Source organism: Rana temporaria, chromosome 4 (genome assembly GCF_905171775.1).
Source record: "Rana temporaria chromosome 4, aRanTem1.1, whole genome shotgun sequence".
Classification (NCBI taxonomy): Eukaryota; Metazoa; Chordata; class Amphibia; order Anura; family Ranidae; genus Rana; species Rana temporaria.
This window is the reverse complement of record NC_053492.1, coordinates 65,814,500-65,837,511: the sequence shown is the minus strand read 5'-3', so window position 1 is coordinate 65,837,511 and position 23,012 is coordinate 65,814,500. Positions and strand designations below refer to the sequence as shown.

General features: G+C 45.4%; 1 protein-coding gene across 1 annotated transcript in view; it reads left to right on the top strand.

The window, feature by feature from the left end:
* MFSD2B (major facilitator superfamily domain containing 2B) overlaps positions 1-23,012 on the top strand; it is a 93,816-nt gene that overhangs the window by 18,785 nt on the left and 52,019 nt on the right. Inside the window, exons 2-3 of the mRNA XM_040348520.1 lie at positions 6,267-6,389; positions 20,568-20,692. Of these exons, the coding sequence (XP_040204454.1) occupies positions 6,267-6,389; positions 20,568-20,692 (248 nt within the window). The remainder of the gene's footprint in view (positions 1-6,266; positions 6,390-20,567; positions 20,693-23,012) is intronic.

Here is a 23,012-nt window from a genome sequence, read left to right as displayed (position 1 = left end):
AAAGGTGTCTTTGTTGTTCCTTCATCCAGAGTGGGGGCACTCTAATACAGGAGGTGTGCTACTGCCCAGTTCACCAGGCGAAAACAGAGGGAAACAAGCCTAAAAAAGTAAACAAATGCACCCTCCACATCAAAGTATTAGTAAGATGCAATATATTACATTGGTTTTGGGTTTGATACCGCTTTAATTTCAATGGGTGTGTACAGAAAAAACATGTGTATGTGCGTCTTAATGGTGCTGCCATATTAAAAGTCAATACGCCAAAAAAGTGTGAATGGGGGTTAACTGCTACTTCATACAATGCAAGTCAATGAGTCAGCTAGGTCACTGAAAACAATGCACTCCATGTGTGGCCGAGATCTTATCTCTACAATTATGAAGAGAAAGAGATGTGGATGGGCTTTCAGGTGTATTCAGCTTGCATTCGAGTCAGTATGAGGTGCTTCTGAATTTCCTCCTCATTCTTGGCTGCACATAGCAGCCGCCTTTGCATTCCTTTGACTTTTCTGTAGAGAGAAAACCAGTTCACATGCAAAGAAAACACTAAGGGCCATATTCACAAAGAGTTACGTGGGCGTATCAGTAGATACGCCGTCGTAAGTCAGAATCCGCGCCGTTGTTTTTTTAAGCGTATTCTGGAAACCAGATACGCTAAAATTAGGCTAAGATACGAGCGGCGTAAGTCTCCTACGCCGTCGTATCTTAGGGTGCATATTTACGCTGGCCGCTAGGTGGCGTTTCCGTTGTTTTCCGCGTCGAATATGCAAATGAGCAAGATACGCCGATTCACGAACGTACGTACGCAATTAGTTACGCCGTTTACGTAAGACATACGCCGGCATAAAGATAAAGCTGCTCTCTGGGTGGCGCAGCCCATGCAAAGTATGGACGTCGGAACAAGCGTATCTTTTTACGTTGTTTGCGTAAGTCCTAAGCGAATAGGGCTGTGCGTAAGTTACGTTCACGTCGTTCAACTTATCTTAGGCATTCTATCCGACGCATGCGCACTGGGATACGTCCACGGACGGCGCATGCCGTTCAAAACTTCAATTACGTGGGGTCATGCTTTATTAACATAAAACACGCCCACCTCTTCCCAATTTGAATTAGACGCGGTTACTACCGGCACATTTACGCTACGCCACCGTAACTTAGGACGCAAGTGCTTTGTGAATACAGCATTTGCCTCTCTAACTTGCGGCGGCGTAGCGAAAATACGATACGCTACGCCGGCTCAAATATACGCCGCCCTACGTGAATCTAGGCCTTAAAGTGTTTGTTAACCAATATACCTGTATAACAAACACTGCCAGACCCTCTATTAGAGCCTGGCATAGCACACTGTATTAGTCTTTTATAAAAATGAAGCATGTAAATACCGATTTAGAACGATCTTCAATAGCAGCGAGGGGGCAGGGGGCAGAGGTGGAGACACACAGACACGGAGCTGACAGGCAGAGAGGAGGGGGTGAGGGGGAGAGAGGAGAGCTGAGAGCAGGGCTGCGTATGATGAAGGGACGTACTCTGACCACAGGGGTCAGGGCTCAGCAGTGATCAGTACTGAGAGGGGGATACCAGGGAGGTGGCAGGTACAGGGAGGATTTTTTTTACCGCTTAGAGGCGGCCAGATTACACAGCACAAGCACTGTGCTGTTTAATCTGCTTTAATCCGTTTTTGGTTAACAAACCCTTTAACTGTAGAGTCACTAAGAGTTCTCTTTAGTGGCTAATCTAGAAACCTCTATATATACAGTAATACAATGACAAAAATATATAAATGGTAGAACAATCTTGTAAAAACACAAAAGTCATACTTTAAGTCAAACACCGATAACCTAAAATTTTAAAAAATTTAAATTGAGCATTTCAAATGACTACATTTTGGTCAAATACATTGGAGTCAATGGGGAAGATAAAAAAAAGAAATAAAAATAAAGTGAATTCTTGCGCAAAGTCTAAAACACTAATAATGTCACACTAATAATAAAGTGATGAGTGATAAAAAAAAATGTGTCAAAATACACAAAGGAAGTCCATATGTGTTAAAGCAGCTATGCTGCAACAGAGGAGAATCAATAAAAAAAAAAAAATACATATCCACAGATCTTGAAAGTAAATAACTTGATCCTAGGTGTATATGGTCTCACAGAACTCTCACCTTATCAATAAATATAATCAGCATCAAGGATAATCATAGAGCACCTTACCTCCATATAAATTTTGATTTCCCCACTTTTCACACTTCCACTGATACCTCTCAAACTTATTTGGGACTTGTTGATAATATCATATCCTTATCCAGTCTCCACAGCAAACCCCTGTTAATCTCCAATCGAGGAAACAGAAAAGAGAGAGGGCCTCCAAAGGTGTAGTATAACAATCAAGGGGACGTTTATTAGGGGTAATATATTCTTACATAAAAAGTATTAAAACAAGTGCAAATAGGTAAATAAACAGCGGCGTTATTAACGCCTCCTCACGTCACTTCCGATGTACGTCTGCCCACGGCCAATCCCTACGCGTTACGACACTGTCACGTGTCTTCATCTGGGGAATGGGGAAGATGACACTTTGGTTATTTTAGGTGTTTTTCAAGGTTGCAGTAGGCTTTATATGGCTCCTGGGCTTTGGAACAGTTCACACTGATCCAACATGTCGATGACATGTCAAAATCAATGGTCCCCCATGAGAGCTGTCTTAACTGGTCTGACTTGTTTTAGTCTAACTTTAAAATCTCCTTTCTGCACTACTTTGGTCCGACTTGGGCATGATTTTAGCCCATTGATTTGAATGGAAGTCGGGATCATCATCTTAACTGACTTGTGGCATGTGACTTGTGCTCTGAGGATCTTGAGGGGGAACCCCACGCCTTTTTTGACCCTTTGAGTCGTGTATGGATCTTAAGGGGAAACCCCATGCCAAGATGGAAAAAAAATTTTTTTTTCCATTTTTTCCTTCAGTCTGGTATGCATTGGAGAGTAAACTCGACACCCAAAAAAATTAATAAAACAGCGTGGGGTCCCTCCCCAAAATCCATACCAGCAGATCAGGAAAGGATGAGGACGAGCACCCCCCCCCATCCTTGACCATACCAAGCCACATGCCCTCAACATGGGAGGTGGGGAGGGTGTTTTTGTACATTGTACCCTTACCTATTCACCCAAAAAAAGAGGTGAAGTGTCACAAAAAACAAAGAGACAGTTTTTGACAAGTCCTTTATAAATTGAAGAATGTCCACCGTCGTAGCTCCAAGGTGTCTTCTTCCTCCGGTCTTCTCACCCACTGTCTTCCCCCAATTTCTTATTTTTCTTCCTCCGTCGCCGCTTCTGCCAACCCACTCAAAATAAAAAAAAGCAATGCTGCTCTGAAACTGGCTCCCACAGTTATGTAAGCGATGGTGGGTGGTGACATCACAAGGGAGCGGGGTTTCCACATGACATCACCAGATGGCCATGCCCCATAACTGTATAAGAACTGGCAGACACCTTACATAGCCACGGGAGCCAGCTTCAGAGCAGCATCGTTTTTTTATTTTGAGCGAAGGGTGAAGAAGAAGAAATCGGTGAAGGGAGGGGAAGAGGACCGGAGGAGGAAGAAGACAGCTGGGGGAGAAGACTGTAGAAAGAAGAGAGCTGGGGTAGAGGACTGGAGGAAGAAAAAAGTGGGGGGAGAAGACTGGAGAAAGAAGACAGTGGGGGGAGAAGACTTGAGAAAGAAGACAGTGGGGGGAGAAGACTGGAGAAAGATGACAGCAGGGAGAGAAGACTGGAGAAAGAAGACAGCAAGGGGAGAAGACTATAGGAAGAAGAAAACAGGGGGAGAAGACTGGAGAAAGAAGACAACGGGGGGAGAAGACTATAGGAAGAAGACAACAGGGGGAGAAGACTGGAGAAAGAAGACAATGGGGGGAGAAGACTGTAGAAATTAGAGAGGGGGGGGTAGAGGACAGGAGGAAGAAAAAAGTGGGGGGAGAAGACTGGAGAAAGAAGGCAGTGGGGGGAGAAGACTGGAGAAAGATGACAGCGGGGGGAGAAGACAGGAAAAAGAAGACAGCGGGGGGAGAAGACTATAGGAAGAAGACAATAGGGGGAGAAGACTGGAGAAAGGAGACAACGGGGGGAGAAGACTGGAGAAAGAAGACAGCGGGGGGAGAAGACTGGAGAAAGAAGACAGTGGGGGGAAAAGACTGGAGAAAGAAGACAGCGGGGGGAGAAGACTATAGGAAGAAGACAGCGGGCAAGAAGACTGGAGAAAGAAGACAGCGGGGGAGAAGACTATAGGAAGAAGACAGCGGTGGAGAAGACTGGAGAAAGAAGATAGCGGTGGAGAAGACTGGAGAAAGAAGACAGCAGGGGGAGAACACCAGAAGAAGATGACAGTGAGGGGAGAAGACTGGAGGAAGAAGACAGCGGGGGGAAAAAACTGGAGGAAGAAGACAGTGGGGGGAGAAGACTGGAGGAAGAAGACAGAAGACAGTGGGGGGGGGGGGGGAAGACTGGAGGAAGAAGACAGCGGGGAGAGAAGATGAGAGGAAGAAGCTACGACTGGGGACATTCTTTAATTAATAAAGGACTTGTCAAAGTCTGTCTGTTTTTTGTAAGATGACACTTATTTTTTTGGGTGAATGGGTAGGGGTACAATGTACTCCATACTCATTCACATAAAAGGGGGGCGTGATCTGGGGGTCCCTTTGTTAAAGGGGGCTTTAAGATTCCAATAAGCCCCCCTGCCCGCAAACCCCCACAACCACCACCCAGCATTTTTGGGAAGAGGTCCTTGTCCCCATCAACATGGGACCTTCATATAGTCGTTGTTCCTAAAAGATGTCTCAAATTAAATTTTGTCTTGTATAGACTACTTTGGTTGGCTTGACCTTTTGGTTTACTCCTTGGTGTCTCAATGCCCACCCAGGGAGGTTTCTGCCCATGAGTTGCATCGGTATTTCGGGGGTACGGACCATGGGGCAGATCCACAAAGGAATTACGCCGGCGTATCTATTGATACGCCGCATAATTTTAAAGTTCCCGCGTCATATCTTTGTTTTGTATCTACAAAACAAGATACGACTGCATCTGGGATCGATCCGACAGGCTTACGTCTTAGTACGCCGTCGGATCTTAGGTGCATTTTTCCGCCGGCCGCTAGGTGACGTTTCTGTCGAATTCCGCGTCGAGTATGCAAATTAGCTAGTTACGGCGATCCACGAACGTACGTCCGGCCGGCGCATTTTTTTACGTCGTTTGCGTTCGGCTTTTTCCGGCGTATAGTTACCCCTGCTATTATGAGGCGTGCTCAATGTTAAGTATGGCCGTTATTCCCGCGTCGAATTTTGAAATTTTTACGTCGTTTGCGAATAGGGACTTGCGTAGAATGACGTCACCGTCGTAAACATTGGCTTGTTCCAGTTTCATTTTGAGCATGCGCATTGGGATACCCCCACGGACGGCGCATGCGCCGTTAAAAAAAAAACGTTGTTTACGTCGGGTAACAACGTATTTACATAAAACACCCCCCCATCACATCCATTTGAATTGCGCGCCCTTACGCCGCCAAAGATACACTATGCCGCCGTAACTTCTGGAGCGAATTCTTTGAGGATTCCAAAAAAAAAAAGTAAGTTACGGTGGCGTAGTGTATCTTAGATACGCTACGCCCGACGCAAAAATACGCCGATGTACGTGAATCTGCCCCCATATCTGAATTAGATTAAAATGTTTGAATATTTTTGTACGTAATGCTAAATTATATATTTATCTATCCACTTACCACCTCAACTTTTCCTCTTCTGTCCTGATGAAGCAGTAATGGGAAACGTGTCGACCAATGAGAATTGTTTTCCACAGATTACCATGTTGTAATTCATTTATTAGACCATTTATTATATCTATATGGAATATGATGACTGTGGGGGATCAGTTGCAGTTAACATTTGATGTAGTGGTATGGATTTTGTGACCTGCAATAGGTCCACAGTGACACACCCTCTATAAAAATAAAATTATTTCTTAAAAATAAGACAAATTATATTACATATCTTTATCAACTAAATAATGAACTTCAAGTGTATGTAAATCCCTGCAATGAACTTGTGTCCACTATTTGCACCCTTTTGGTCTCCTAAATATTCCACTGAAATTGTTTTGTTATATCTGATAAGTTTTTTTTTGTCTGGACAAAATAAATCGCTAAAAAAACATTGTAGTTTCTCTTTAAGGTCAATGTAAACACAGATCTCTCTTCATGGGTTTAATCCTTTATTCTTGCAGTTGAGACAACAGAAACTGTCTGTGTTCCGCAAGTGCTGCTACGCTATAGGAGGAGCTCCTAATCAAGTAGCGGGGAGTGCGTCTGCTTTCTTCCTGCAGATCTACCTGTTGGATGTAGCACAGGTAAGTGGCGTTTCTGTCACGCTTTAATTTTTATATAAAATTTTGAAATGTCAAATTAACAATGAACTTTTGCCTGAAGCATCCTGATCTATCTGACATCTCCATGAATGCTCTAGACAAGCCCTTCTTGGTTATTGTATTATCAAATGTTAACTTATGAAGAAAAATGACAACTAATTGGTTGCTATAAATGGTACATTGGTTTCAGATTTCTTGGTGCTATTATCTGGGACAAGGGGCAGGCAGAATGGGAAGCTGCCTTGGGCACTGTGGTATGTGAGGTGGGGGCACCACAAGGAGATGTGAGGGGAGATTTGTGTTGGGAGGGGGAAGCTGGAGGGTGGCAGAGTATAAGAATAAGAGGAAATTAGGAGGGGCGCTAGGGATGATGATTTGGGGGGATATGTGTTGGGAGCAATGCTGTATCCTGGCCTAGGCCAACAAGGCCCAGGCCTAGGGCAGCACTTTGCAGGGGGGCAGCACGGACAGTGTCTCCGCTGGCTTGCGCTACACTATTAGGCAAATTAGTTTAGCGCCCTCATAAATCGGCCGCACTGATTTCAGTATGTGGGCGGTTGGCATTCTGCAACTGTGGGGGGGGGGGGGGTCGCTTACATTTTTTTACCATCCCTGTCCCATTGCAGAGATTTACCTTGACTTCCTGTCCCATAGCCAAACAGGAAGTGAGAGGAAATCTATGCGAATTAAGGAAATCCATTGCCCCCCTCCCCCCCAGGCCATCAGAACTAGTGTCCCCACTTGAAAATTTCAGGGTGGGTCTTAAACCGCAAGGGGTGTGGCTTTGACAGCAAGGGGTGGGTCATATTTAAATTAGGGGGTGTACGAGTTTAGGCAGGCCTAGGGCAGCACAAAACCTAAATACATCCCTGGTTGGGAGGGGGGATAGGGAAAGAGGATTTGTGCTAGGAGGGGGGATTTGAGGGGTTTGTGCTAGATGATATGATATGGTAGAAGGGAAAAGGAAATTGTGCTAGGAGGGGACATATTTTTTTTTGGGGGGGGGGGGGGATTTGTGCTAGTAGGAATGATTTAGGATGATTTATGCTAGGAGGGTAAATTTGGGGTGGGGGTGAATTTGTGCTAGGAGGGTAAATTTGGGGGAGGTGAATTTGTGCTAGAAGGGGGGTAATAGAAGTGGGGGAGAGGATTTGTGCTCGGAGGGGTGTTTTTTTGGGGGGGGGGGTTGGGGATTTGGTGAGAGAGGGAATTTATGCTAGCAGTGGGTATTTCAGCAGGGGGGCAGATTTGTACTGGGAGGAGGGTGAATGTTTGCTTAGAGGGTATAAGCTTTCAGATTAGTGCTCAATTTTTTTTTTTTTTGGGGGGATTTTTGCTGACATATAATGCTCATGGGTGGGGGGGGGGTTGGGGGGACGACACAGTTTGGTATGTTTGCCCTGGGCTCTAGATTACCTTGTCCCGGGACACATATTTTAGGCATGAGAGTTTTTCCACAAAAACCTGAGTCCTAGAAGTAAATAGGTTTTCAGAAACCTAAGTATCTCTGCAGTATCCAAAAAAATATGTTTTCACACTAAAAAAATATTATACGCTGAAACAGATAATAATCACACAATTTAATATGAATATAGTAGGTGAGCAGTTTTACCTGCCAAAATATTTATGGTTCTGTTCGGCATGCCGTGGGATTCACGCATGCATGCCTGACAGAAGAGACAGCTCCCAGTATAGGTAAAATGATACTAAAGTCTATTTATGAAAAATAATAAGGTTATACTTACCTGCTCTGTGCAACAATATTGCACAGCTAGCACCCTATCGGCTTTTCTCTGGTGCCCTATTAGCAACCCGGGTGCTAAGAAGGAACCCATGCATGCGCACTTCTAAGCCACACCCTCTGCTCCCTCTTTCACAGCAGTATGACTGACAGCAGCAGGAACCTAGGGCTCGGCTACTTTTAGTTTCTCCTGTGATACCAGGAAGGGAGGGGAGCATTGCTGGAGCAATAGACATTGCTGGAACGGTGACATAAAGGCAGGTAGGTGTTTAGGGACGCAGTGGTAGAACAGGTAGTGGGGTGTTTTTTAAGTATATAGCAGTGGCACATATATTCAGAATCCAACAACAGCTTTATTTGTCACAGTTAAAAAATATAGTGGGTCCCAACGCTAACGGGTTTCTGCCCAGAATGGGTCTTAATCATAACTAGCTGGGGCCACCTTCGCCATTGTATTTAAAAACATCCATGCCCAATGATTATCAGTGAAACTCAGGTGTGAAATAATGACCTAATTACAAGGCACATAAGAAACAATTCACAATTCAAACATTTCCGATCACACAGACAAAAATCTATTAATAAAATGTGGCAAAATTGACAGAATGAAACCACAGAGCAAGACAAAGAAACAAAAAGATTGGAGTGGAAAAAAGGCATTATAGTTTGGTCATAGACCCACCCTCCAACCTGTTGATTGGACAATTAGGGAGTAGCAGCACATTGATAATGTCACCCTTTCTGCTCCTGAGACCATCACTGGATTAAATTGACAGCAACGTGTAAAGCCATAGGGCCAGATCCACATTACGGCGGCGTAGTGTATTTCTGGCGGCGGATTTCAAACTGGGCGGGTTGGGGGCGGGTTTCATTTAAATGAAGCCGAATGAAATGCGCATGCAGCGTCCAGAAATTTCCCGCCGTGCTTTGCGCGAAATGACGTTGCAACAACGTAATTTTTTGAACTTAGACGTGAGATACGTCCATCCCTATTCACGGACGACTTACGCCAAAAAAATTAAAATTTCGACGCGGGAACGACGGCCATACTTAACATGGCAATTCTATCTATACGCTGCAAAATACCAGCTTTAACTATATGCCGGAAAAAGCCGACTACAGACGACGTTAGAAAATGCGACGGCCGCGCGTACATTCGTGGATCGTCGTAAATCGGTAATTTGCATACCCAACGCGGAAAACACCACCCAGCGGACGCCGAAGTATTGCATCTTAGATCCGAAGGCGTACGAAGACGTACACCTGTCGGATCTAACCCAGAAGCCGTCGTATCTTGTTTTGAGGATTCAAAACAACGATACGACGCGGGAAATTTGAAAGTACGCCGGCGTACCAGGGGTCAAGTCCTGGAGAAAAAAGTGTGGGAACTCCCACCCAAGATCCACTCCCCCACCAAAAAATAAAATGATACGCTCATATGCATAATTACTAAACCGCATGTTTTTTTTCGATCCACTGTACCTTAGCAATCCTTTATGTTTCTGGCTGCTTCCTGTATATGGATTCATCGGGTAGTGTGCAGGTATTCCGTCACTTCCTCTAAGCCGCAATGTCTCCCGGGAGCTTTTGTCATTGTTCCCAGGAGACCGCCGCAATGGATCTCGATGAATCCATATACAGGAAGCGACCAGTAACATAAAGGATTACTATGGTTCGCCTGCCACTGACAGTGACTCGAGCTGGGCATCGCCGCTTAGTGAAGGATTGGCTCGGGCGGCTGCTCTAGTCCTGCAAAGGGAACGGAGTTCCTGCTGTGAAAAAAGTGCAGGAACTCCGTTCCCACGCGTTCCCGCAGGACTTGAGCCCTGGTCCTAACTGACTAATGCCACGTACATACGAAAAATGTCATCCGAGGAAGAATCGTCCGATAATCGGATCGTTAGTACAGGGCTTCCATGAGCCGATCATGACAGTTCATCCGATATTATTTTATCGGACATGAACGAAAAATTTTCTCGTACGCTACCAGATCGTACGATTTTCGTTTGGTCAGCACAGTTGTCGTCCAAAAATACAACCCAAATACCCAGTGCCGATCCTGACCTCCCTGGGGCCCTAAGCAAAATGACATGGCACATTAAAAATGTGAAGCCGGGGGCGCTGCCGACAGTGACATGTCACATTAAAGAAAGTTGAGAAGCGGGGGGAGGGGGTGTTCTGCTGTCGGAAATTACATCTTACATTAAAGTGAGAAGCAGGGGGTGCTGACTTCTTACCTCTTCTCCCATGCAGCCAGCGAGTTGAGAAGCGGGGTGAGGGGGCGAAAATGACTTCTCACCAGGCGGGGCCTCTAGAAATTTGGGGGGCCCTTCGCAGCTTTGCGGGGTCCTAAGCGGCTTGCATAGTGAGCCTATAGGGCGGATCGGCCCTGCAAATACATTACAACACATGACATCACTTCCGATTTTTTTTTCTGTCGTACGAGAATTTTCGTGACTTTAGTAACCTATTCAATTTCTACTTGCGACTAGTAAACGGAAAAAGTCAGACGATCTGTCGTCCGATTTTTCAGATCGCGTGTACGTGGCATAAGGGCATGTCAATGGGCATCGTTGGACAGCTTGAGATGCTTCTAACATCATTCAGAAATCATTAACCAGTTCATTTGTTCTGCTTCAGCTGTGTTGGGCGAAATTGACCGGTTGAGTAGAAACCAGCCAACATTCGGGCCGTGTGTATGGCAGCTGGCATGACCGAAAAAGGTCTGCCTACTGACTCCTAATTGACCGGAGTGTTCAGAACACAATAGCACAGCAGGGGAAATCGCTGTACTAAAATCGGATTTTTTGTACAACGGCTCCAACCTGCACTGGGTTGAATAAAAAAAACTAGTAATGTGTACGAGTCTTAACCTCTTGCCGACTAGCCGCCGCAGTTATACTGCAGCAAGGTGGTTCAGCTGCGCGAATCGCCATAGGTGTACGCCGGTTCATGCACAAGGTTCTGTGGGCGGGCATGCGTGCCGATTGACCAGTGGGGGAGCCAATCGGCGGGTCCGGTGGACTCGATGTACGTTGGCCGCCTGCGATCATTCCCCGCAGAGACAGAACGGGGATTTGCCATAGTAAACAAGGCAGATCTCCATTCTGACCGGGGATCACACAGAGATCTTCTCTTTCTGCTATGCAGGAAGATGGACTTCTGTGTTATCCCAGGCAGCCCATCCCCCCATACAGTTAGTAACCACACCCAGGGAACACAGATAACCCCTTGGTCGGCCCTGATGTTAACCCCTTGCTTTCCAGTGTCATTAGTACAATGTCAGTGCACATTTTTAGCACTGATTACGATAATAATGTCACTGGTTCCCAAAAAAGTGTCAAAAATGTCAGTTAGGTGTTTGATCTGTCTCAGTCCCACTAAAAATCACAGATCGACGCCATTACTAGTAAATAAATAAAATATTTTATTTTTTTGGGTTTAATTCTCCTTTAACCACTTAACCACCTGGACCAAAATGCAGCTAAAGGACCAGGCCAGGTTTTGCGATTCGGCACTGCGTCGCTTTAACAGACAATTGCGCGGTCGTGCGACGTGGCTCCCAAACAAAATTGGCGTCCTTTTTTTACCACATTTGATCACCTCTGTGTTTTTTATTTTTTGCGCTATAAACAAAAATAGAGCGACAATTTTGAAAAAAAATCAATATTTTTTACTTTTTGGTATAATAAATATCCCCAAAAAAGATATAACATTTTATTTTTTTCCTCAGTTTAGGCCGATACGTATTCTTCTACCTATTTTTTACTTTTTGCTATAATAAATATTCCCCAAAAATATATATAAAAAAACATTTTTTTTCCTCAGTTTAGGCCTATACGTATTCTTCTACCTATTTTTGGTAAAAAAAAATCGGTTGGTTTGCGCAAAATGTATAGCGTTTACAAAATAGGGGATAGTTTTATTGCATTTTTTATATATTTTTTTGTTTTACTACTAATGGCGGCGATCAACGATTTTTTTCATGACTGCGACATTATAGCGGACACTTTGGATAATTTTGACACATTTTTGGGACCATTGTCATTTTCACAGCAAAAAATGCATTTAAAATGCATTGTTTACTGTGGAAATGACAATTGCAGTTTGGGAGTTAACCACAGGGGGGCGCTAGAGGGGTTATGTGTCACCTAATGTGTGTTTACAACTGTAGGGGGGTGTGGCTGTAGGTGTGATGTCATCGATTGTGGATCCCTATAAAAGAGATCACACGATTGATGACACCGCCACAGTGAAGAAAGGGGAAGCTGTGTTTACACACGGCTCTCCCCGTTCTTCAGCTCTGGGGACCGATCGCGGGACTCCAGCGGCAATCGGGTCCGCGGGTCCCGCGGTCCCAGGCACAGAGCTTCGGCCCGGGTCGCTGGGCGCATCAACATATATGTACGTTGATCTTTAAGCCCAGCCGTGCCATTCTGCTGCCGTTGGCGGTCCTTAAGTGGTTAAGGATCGCCTCCTGCACATATTACGTTGGCAGAGTGGCACGGCTGGGCACAGGCACGTACAGGTATGTCGCCTTTAAGAGCCTAGCCGCGGGTCGCGCGCCACCATGCGCACGCGACCCGGTCCGAAGCTCCCTGACCGCGGCCGCGGGACCCGCGGACCCGATCGCCGCCGGTGTCCCGCGATCGGTCACAGGAGCTGAAGAACGGGGAGAGGTGTGTGTAAACACGGCTTTCCCGTTCTTCACAGTGGCAGTGTCATTGATCGTCTGTTCCCTGATATAGGGAAAGACGATCAATGATGTCACATGTCCAGCCCCGCCCCCCTACAGTTAGAAACACATATAAGGTCACACTTAACCCCTACAGTGCCCCCTAGTGGTTAACTCCTAAACAGAAATTGTCATTTTCAGAGTAATCAATGCATTTTTATAGCACTTTTTGCTGTGAAAATGACAATGATCCCAAAAATGTGTCAAAATTGTCCGATGTGTCCGCCATAATGTCGCAGTCATGAAAAAAAAACGCTGATCGCCACCATTAGTAGTAAAAAAAAAAAACTATTAATAAAAATGCCATAAAACTATCCCCTATTTTGTAAACGCTATAAATTTTGTGCAAACCAATCATTAAACGCTTATTGCGATCTTTTTTACCAAAAATAGGTAGAAGAATACGTATCGGCCTAAACTGAGGAAAAAAATAAAATGTTATATCTTTTTTGGGGATATTTATTATACCAAAAAGTAAAAAATATTGATTTTTTTTCAAAATTGTCGCTCTATTTTTGTTTATAGCGCAAAAAAATAAAGACCGCAGAGGTGATTAAATACCACCAAAAGAAAGCTCTATTTGTGGGGAAAAAAGAACGGCAATTTTGTTTGGGAGTCACGTCGCACGACCGCGCAATTGTCAGTTAAAGTGACGCAGCGCCGAATCGCAAAAAGGGGCAAGGTCCTTAACCTGCATATTGGTCTGGGTCTTAATTGGTTAAGGGGGCGTGGCAGGGGGTATGTCCTATGCCTAAATACTTTTGCTAGTAGGTGTCCCTCATTCCCATCTCAAAAAGTTGGGAGGTAATCTGATTGTACATTATGGCCTCATGCACATTGGACTATTTTGCAACTGGTTTAGGGGCGTCAGGCATTTATTTTTCTGCCTCTAAACTCCCCTGCATGTCAGTCTATAGGTTTATGCATACATCCCAGATAGCAAGAATAACTTGCCACAAATGTGTGGCAGTATTGATCTGTAAGTCTGTTAACTTGCTGCACATTTTCACTGGCAAGTTGTACACTCGCAGAACACTTGAAGCACAAGTTCTAGTTGAGACTTTTCCAATTTGTAGCAAATTTGCGTGACAAGTCTCTATCAAAAGCAAAGTTGCAGTGGTGAGTCTACAGCAAGAGTTCTGCAAGTCTACAGCATGAAAATTCAGCCACAGTGACCCCTGTGGTGGGATGACTATTACACAACATAACTGAACCAGAACTTGCATAATGTTTGCAAAGAAAGTTGATCTGGAGTCATGCAATGGGGAGTTGCTGCAATTGTGAAAATAAGTTGTGAAGCCTGACAACAGAGGCGTTGCTAGGGGGGTGCGGGGGGTGCGGTCCGCACCGGGTGACACCCGCTAGAGGGGTAACACCATCCCGTTTTTTATTTATTTTTTAGCTGACATGCCCAGCCTGCCCTGTGCAATCCCAGCCTGCCCTGTACCACCCCAGCCTGCTCTGTGCCACCCCAGCCTGCCCTGTACCACCCCAAACCGCCCTTTACCACACCAGCCTGCCCTGTACCCCCCAAACAGCCCTGTACCACCCCAGCCTGCCCTGTTCCACCACAGCCTGCCCTGTACCACCCCAGCCTGCCCTGTACCACCCCAAACTTTCCCATGCCACCCCAACTTGCCCTGTGCCACCCTAACTTGCCCTATACCACCCCAATCTGCCCTATGCCACCATAACTTGCCCTATACCACCCCAACCTGCCCAATGCCACCCTAACTTGCCCTGTACCACCCCAACCTTTCCCATGCCATCCCAACTTGCCCTATGCCACCCTAACTTGCACTATACCACCCCAACCTGCCCTGTACCACCCTAACTTGCCCTATACCACCCCAACCTGCCCTATGCAACCCTAACTTGCCCTATACCACCCCAAACTACCCTATATCACCCCAACATGCCCTATACCACCTTAACCTGTCCTATACCACCCCACTACACCAACCTGCCACTATACCACTCTATACTACCCTAACCTGCCACTATACTGCCCTATACTATCATTTACAGTGGCTGGTTTGGGGTGCGCCCTGTGCCCGTGCGCTGCCTGCTTGGTGCTGGGCAGCCTAGACAGAGGGGGGGGGTGACACCATGTTTTACCGCACCGGGTGACACCAACCCTAGTGACGCCACTGCCTGACAAGTCTAGCAATAACTTAGCAAGTCATTTTCAAACTTGCAGCACAATTGCTTGCTATCTGGGGTAGGCTTTTAACAGTGTTTAGTGGCTGGGACTTTTAGACGCTAGAAAAAAAAAATCAATGCCAGTGCGTCCAGGAGCAGCAGAATTTTGGCAGAGAAAAACAATTGACGCTGCTAAACACACCTAAACGATAGCCGTGTTTAGCACTTAAGCGTTAATTTATTTCTATTGTCAGAATAAATAATTATTCTTGCAGGTAAAATGAATTATTCCCCCAAGCTCTCGATGCCTGTAAACGCTCCTTAAAGCGGTGGTTCACCCTCAACAACAACATTCTACCATTAAATCAAGCATAGTAGCGTGAGCTACATTATGCCTTTATTTATTTTTTTGGCCCCGTACTCACAGTTTAATGGCATAGTGAAGTTTCAGACTCCCCGCGGGGAATGGCCGTTCCTATGGAGAGGGAAAATGATTGACAGCCGGCTATGGCGCGTCACGCTTCATGAAAATAGCTGGAGTAGGTCTCGGCTCTTCACGGCGCCTGCGCACAGACTAGGCGCAGGCGCCGTGAAGAGCCAAGTCCTATTTCGGCTATTTCCGGAGAAGCGTGACACGCCATAGCCGGCCGTCAATCATCTTCCCTATTCATAGGAACGCCCATTCCCCGAGTGGAGTCTGAAACTTCACTACGGGATTAAACTGTAAGTACGGGGCCAAAAAATAAAATAAAGGCATACTGTAGCTCGCGCTACTATGCTTGATTTAAAGGGTCACTAAAGGAAATTTTTTTTTTAGCTAAATAGCTTCCTTTACCTTACTGCAGTACTGGTTTCATGTCCTCATTGTTCGTTTTTGCTTTGAAGTAGCTGTAATTCTGCTGTGATCTCCACACTTCCTGGTTGCCTGTTTCCTTATAACCATCATACTGGGAGATTTTCACGGTGGTCTAAGCTGTCATTACTGTGGGGCAGATTCAGATAGAGATACGCCGGCGGATCTCCTGATCCGCCGTCGTATCTGTGAGACCCGACGGTCGGATCTGTGAGATCCCACCGTCGGAGCTATGCGACTGATTCATAAGAATCAGTTCCGCATAGATCTCCCTTGGATCCGACTGGTGTAAGTGACTTACACCAGTCGAATCTTAGGCTGTAATCTCCCGCCGGCCGCTAGGTGTCGTCGCGATTTTTTACCCGTCGCATATGCAAATGAGGAAAACCGCCGATTCACGTCCGTACGCCCGCCCGTCGCTCGTTTTCTACGTCGTTTGCGTTCGGGTTTTTCCGGCGGATAGCTACCCCTGCTTCTATGAGGGGTAGCTAATGTTAAGTATGGCCGACGTTCCCGCGCCGATTTTTTAATTTTCTACGTCGTTTGCGTACCGCGATCGGGAATACCGATGGCCGCAAACGACGTACCCGCCGCAAACAATGACGTCGTAGCGACGTCATTTGGAGCATGCGCACTGGGCTTTTTCGCCCGGGCGCATGCGCAGTTAAATCGGCGCGGGAACGCGCCTGATTTAAATTGTACACTCCCCCTAGCCGCGGAATTTGCATTCCGCCGGGGGGGAGTTAGGATCCGACGGTGCAGTTTGCGAGGTAAGTGCTTTATGAATCATGCACTTGACTCGCTAAATTGCACCGGCGGATCGTAAACCAGGTAGATCTAGCGGATCTAAAGATCCGCAGATCTATATGAATCTGCCCCCGGGTGTCTAAAACTCCTCAGAACCAATCAGATTAATTTTAAAAACAAAACACTGCCCTGGATTTGTTTGTTTTTGTTCTGTGAGTCTTCCCGACTCACCTCTCACCCGGAACTTCATGTATGTACCTTTAAAACCGAAAGTGAAACTAGAGGCACATTATATGATAGATTAAATTCAATTTTTAATCATTTTTAAAAGGAATCAGTTAACTTTTATGTCTCTATACCCAATAAACAGTCATTTCAGCAAAACATTTTTTTTCCTTTAGTGACCCTTTAATGCTAGAAAAAAAATATTTTTTTTTTAGGGTGAACCCCCTCTTTAAAGCTTGTAAATTTTACAAGCGTCAGGACTTTTCAGGATTTTTCTGCCAAAACGCTGATGCCAGGAGGAAAGGCTCCTAGGAGAGTTTGCGTCCAGTGCATAAGGCCTTATCGGTACACAAACTGGAAAATTGGAAATACTTGACCTGTATCCTTTTCAGGTTTAGATTTTAAGACATTCAGAAATTGAAATCAACATCCCCAGGAATGTGGTTAGACAGCCAGCTGCAGAAAACAAATGCCAGTTATGCTGCGTCCTTCGGGTCAGCATCAATTCAAAGACAATCCAAATCCTGATTGGAGCGTAGCTTTACACAAGCTGGTTTGTTTGTTCACTTGATTGTGTCTGTGCTATGTAGCTTTGGGGAGCTTGAAAAAAATGTGTGTGGGTTTCCTTTATTTTATGGTGTCTATACAAGCCATGTACACAAATGAAAAGAAGGCAGCGCGCTGATAATAGTCGATATTGATGAGCCTTTTGAAATCACAAAAAATCTGGTTATTTACAGAACTCTTACACTCATTCACCTGGTTTACTACAGGTGGCAACCGATGTGTACCTCATTCATTTTTATGGTCAGCGTTGTAAACACCTTGGGAGGTCGTACCCATCTCCAAATGTCCTTGAAATAGGATGTGTAGAAGGGAGAAGAGTACAGGTGTACAGAACCTGCCATAAACACCATTAGCCAGATTCACATAGATGGCCGCAACTTTAAGGCAGTGCAGCTTAAGGCATTTAAGCTACGCCGCCGTAAGTTAGCGAGGCAAGTACATGATTCACAATGTACTTGCCTGCTAAGTTACGGCGGCGTAGCCTGAAGCGGGCGGGCGTAATGGCGCCTTATTCAAATTTAGCTAAGGGGGCGTGTTTTATGTTAATGGGGCTTGACCTGACGTTTTTGAAGTTTTTTTTAACTGTGCATGCGCCGTGCGCCTACATTTTCCAGTGTGCATTGCGGCTAGGTCCGCCGCACGGGCCTATTGATTTTGACGTGGATGTAAACGACATAAATCCCTATTCACGGACGACTTACGCAAACGACGTAAAATTTTCAAATTTCGACGCGGGAACGGCGGCCATACTTAACATTACTATTCCATCTATTTGATGGAATAACTTTAGGCGGCCTATCTCTTACGTAAACGGCATAAATGTACTGCGGCGGACGTTCGTGAATAAGCGTATCTACTGATTTGCATATTCTACGCAGACCGCAATGGAAGCGCCACCTAGCAGCCAGCAGAAATATTGCAAGCTAAGATAAGACGGCGCAGGCCGTCGTATCTTAGATATGTTTAAGTGTATCTCGTTTTGAGAATACACTTAAACATAGGTCGGCGCAGATTCTGAGTTAGGTCGGCGTATCTACTGATACGCCGACCTAACTCTTACTGAATCTAGCTACATATCTTCAGATTTACATGGATCCTAATGGGCCTAGGGCCCCAAAGCAACACATTTATGTGGTCCAGCTGGTCAGCATAATTAACTGACCTTACAACGGGAGGAGGGGTTGCATTAGTCTGCCGTGCACCCCAAAGCGACTCATGTGCCATGCCTACATATAAGTTTGTCTATTATTTCTTCCATTATAAGGGTGCCCTTCCATTAGTTATATAAAAGCCTCTCCATTCAGTGTTTTGTCTCTGCTCTGTTCGCAACCTCTGCAGGTTACCCCCCTAAGGACCGTCTCCTTTACCTATAGTGAAAGCAGCCCATATAATGCCTGATAGCTTCTGTCACCGAGAGGTTCCCAGAATCCCGGCATCTTCCCAGAGGAGATATTATTTACCGTATTTGCCGGTGTATAAGGCGACTGGGCGTAAAAGACGACCCCCTAATTTTACAGTTTTTAAGATTTTTTGCCTGTACTCACCGTATAAGACGACCCCCTTTCCGAGGCTTCCATTGCTTCATATTTCTTTCTTCTGAAGCCATATCCTTCTTCATTCTCGCTGGAGCTGGAGCCATTTTCTTCTTTCTTTCTAATGAATACAAAGCCTGCTTGGATTGGCAGAGGCTATAACATCATCAGCCCAGCCCATCATCAACCCAAAGCCAATTCGAGCTGGCTACTGTATGTAGCCTGCTCGGATTGGCAGAGGTTGTTACTCTAATCTGAGCAGGCTCTGTATTCATTTGAATACAACGCTCACCAGGATTGGCTAAGCGGTATATACTGTATGTAGCCAAAGCTACTCTTTCCCCGTCCCGTATAATAGCTGTGTTTATACTCCTTACGGGTTGGTGCTGCTGGCACCTTTAATTTTACCCCTTTCCAATTAATGGTCAGTGATAATGCCCTCCTTATAAAAGTCCCTTTATTTCTGGTGGTCACTGGAAATACCCCCTAATAAAAAACCCTTTACATTGGTGGACAGTCTGTGGAAAGACCCCTTCAAGCCCAGTCTTTCATTCTTGTCTTGTCTTGTCTTGGCCATGTTGGTATCCTTCTTGGTCTAGCATGGTGGCAGGCAGGCAGAGCAGATAAGTCAGCTATCAGTTCACAGTAGCTACATTGGTTAAGCGATACACTTCAATACACGCTTCCTGATGACGTAAATCTTGCAAAACGTACGTCGAGGCGTACACCATTCACGTTCTGACGCACTTCCGGGTCCGCTGGTTTTTGGTGCTGGCTAGCTGACACGCACGCCGCATCGCGAGCTGACACGCACGCTGCATCGCGAAGAAAGCTGCTGCTGCAGCGTACGACTACGGGGACCCTCTTCTTTCCGTACCATGCCCATAGCCTCAGTGCCGGGATTGTGGCACCATCTCTGGTGAGGAGCCATTTGGCAAAACATTTTTGTATCATTGAATTTTAATTAAAAGGTATCACACTATATATGGTCTCTCTTCTAATATATGCCACATCAAAATTGACCGCGGGATTGGAATACAACCACACGGGACTGAGTTTCCCAAAAAGCGCTTATGACTTCTTTTTAGCTAAAGAGTCATTTGGAGTCGGTAAGGAGCCATCCTTTACCTGTTCACATCGGGTGTTTTACTATACATTGGTGAAGGCTTTTGTGATCACGGATAATCTCGTCTCAGCAATCAAATTGTGTTATGTGCACGTGTTGTGGTTATTGCGCCAAGCATTAGACGGAATACTTTTCTGTTTGGACTTTATTATCAATATTTTGCACTATTTCCAATGTGGGTCACTTATGGACATTTAATTTTTGCTGTATATATATATTTATTTATTTTTGGTTTAATTTAAATGTATTTACTAGTAGCGCCCCCTACCCCACTTTTCCAATATTCACGGTTCAGACACTGTTATTAGGGAGGCTGCTTCCAATTTATGATAGAATTTTGGGATAATTCACATAAACCATTGTTTTTTATGTTATCTAATTGGTAGCACTTAAAAAACACACTACCTTTGGCGCGAAAATACACCAATTCCGATACACTTCAATAGGTTACTTTTCTTTTCATTACCCAGTTAAATCCTGTTTGTTTTACAGATCACACCTTTTGAAGCCTCCCTGGTTCTGTGCATTGGGAAAACCTGGGGTGGAATCACAGACCCCATCGTTGGATATTTTATTAATAAAAGTAGATGGACAAGAATTGGCCGATTGATGCCATGGTAAGGGATGAACCTTGCCTTCAGACATTGCTAAGCATGTATTTACAATTTTACTAAATACAATATAACTGGATACTAACATTTATAGGTAAAGTTGATCCAGGGAATATCCAATTGCCTCTCGGGGGATCAGGAAGGATTCTTTTCCCCTGCTGGAGTAAATTGGATCATGCTTTGCTGGGGTGTTTTGCCTTCCTCTGGATCAACTGTGTTTATAGGATTGTGTATATAAGATTGTATTTTTCTTTCCTTTTTATTGGTTGAGCTAGATGGACTTGTGTCTTTTTTCTGGTACAATTAGGTAGATTCAGGTACGTTGCCGCAACTTTAAGGCGGCGTAGCTTAAGGCATTTAAGCTACGCCGCCGTAAGTTAGCTAGGCAAGTACATGATTCACAATGTACTTGCCTGCTAATATACGGCGGCGTAGCCTAAAGTGTGCGGGCTTAAGGGCGCCTAATTCAAATGTGTGTAAGGGGGGCGTGTTGTATGGTAATTGTGCTTGACCTTACGTTTTTCACATTTTTTTATTAACTGCGCATGCGCCGGGCGCCTACATTTCCCAGTGTGCATTACGGGCCTATTGATTTCGACGTGGACGTAAACGACGTAAATTGCTATTCGCGGACGACTCACGCAAACAACGTAAAAATTTTGAATCTCAAAGCGGGAACGGCGGCCATACTTTAACATTACTATTCCACCTAATAGATGGAATAACTTTAGGCCTGATAATGCCTTACGCAAACTGCGTAAATGTACTGGCGTACGTTCGTGAATCGGCGTATCTACTCATTTACATATTCTACGCCGACCGCAATGGAAGCGCCACCTAGCGGCCATCCGAAATATTGCAATCTAAGATAGGACGGCGCAAGCCGTCCTATCTTAGATATGTTTAAGCGTATCTCTGTTTGAGAATACACTTAAACATAAGTCGGCGTAGATTCTGAGTTAGGTCGGCTTATCTACTGATAAGCCGGCCTAACTCTTACTGAATCTACCTATACGTTTTTATTGAGATATGAAAAAGGGGAAACCAGATAACAAATTCCCACGCAGGGGACATGGACATGAAACATAAGAAAGAAGTTCACGCAAAAGTACATGATAAAACCTATATTATGAGGGTATAGATTATAAACTGACACCGACCCACCAGCCAGGGCTAGGGGTCAGTGCGTTATGCCCAAGCCTTGTGACCCAGGAAATAAGGCAGACAAGGGGGAGTGGAGTTGTCCGCAGAACTGGGACTTGTGTCTTTTTTCAACCAGACTAACTATATAACCACTAATATGTAGACTAGGGTTGATCGGGGGGGGGGGGGGGGGGGTTACAATGTGCAACCTAACAAATACGTTTTTGACTAACCCAAATCTCTGGCTGCAGCAGGAAGTGAAGCATTTAGCAGTTAATTACAGTGGGCCAGATTCATCAAGAGATACGACGGACGGATCTATGCGACTGATTCATAAGAATCAGTTCCGCATAGATCTCCCTTAGATCCGACTGGTGTAAGTGACTTAAAGCGTCGGATCTTAGGCTGCAATCTCCCGCCGGCCGCTAGGTGTCGCCTCGGTCTTTTACGCGTCGGATATGCAAATGAGGAGAACCGCCGATTCAGAAACAAACGCCCGCCCGTCGCTTTTTTTTTTACGTCGTTTGCGTTCGGCTTTTTCCGGCGGATAGTTACCTCTGCTATATGAGGGGTAGCTAATGTTAAGTATGACCGTCGTTCCCGCGCCGAGTTTCAAATTTTTAAGTCGTTTGCGTAAGTCGGTCTGGAATACAGCTGGCCGCAATTGACGTTGCTGCCGAAAACAATGACGTCCTAGCGACGTCATTTGGAGCATGCGCACTGGGAAATTTCGCCGGCGGCGCATGCGCAGTTAAATCGGCGCGGGAACACGCCTGATTTAAATTGTACCCCCTCCCTAGCCGCGGAATTCGAATTCCGCCGGGGGAGTTACGATCCGCCGGTGCAAGTTTCGAGGTAAGTGCTTTGTGAATACTGCACTAGCCTCGCAAAATTGCACCGGCTGATCGCAAATCACATAGATTACGCGGACCTAAAGATCCGCTAATCTATGTGAATCTAGCCCACTGTTGCTAAATGTGGCAGCTTCCTGCTTGGGGATTCTGGTTGTGGGGGAGCTGGCGGCCACCGGTATTTTGACACACATGACTTGTGTCTACCAGGCCCATTCAACTGTCATGGATTTGGCGGCACAGACAGAGGGAAAGATAAATATTTGCTATCTTCAATTACAGGTATACCTTTGTTGGGTAACTTTTGTAGAGGGACAGGGTCACTGTGTGAT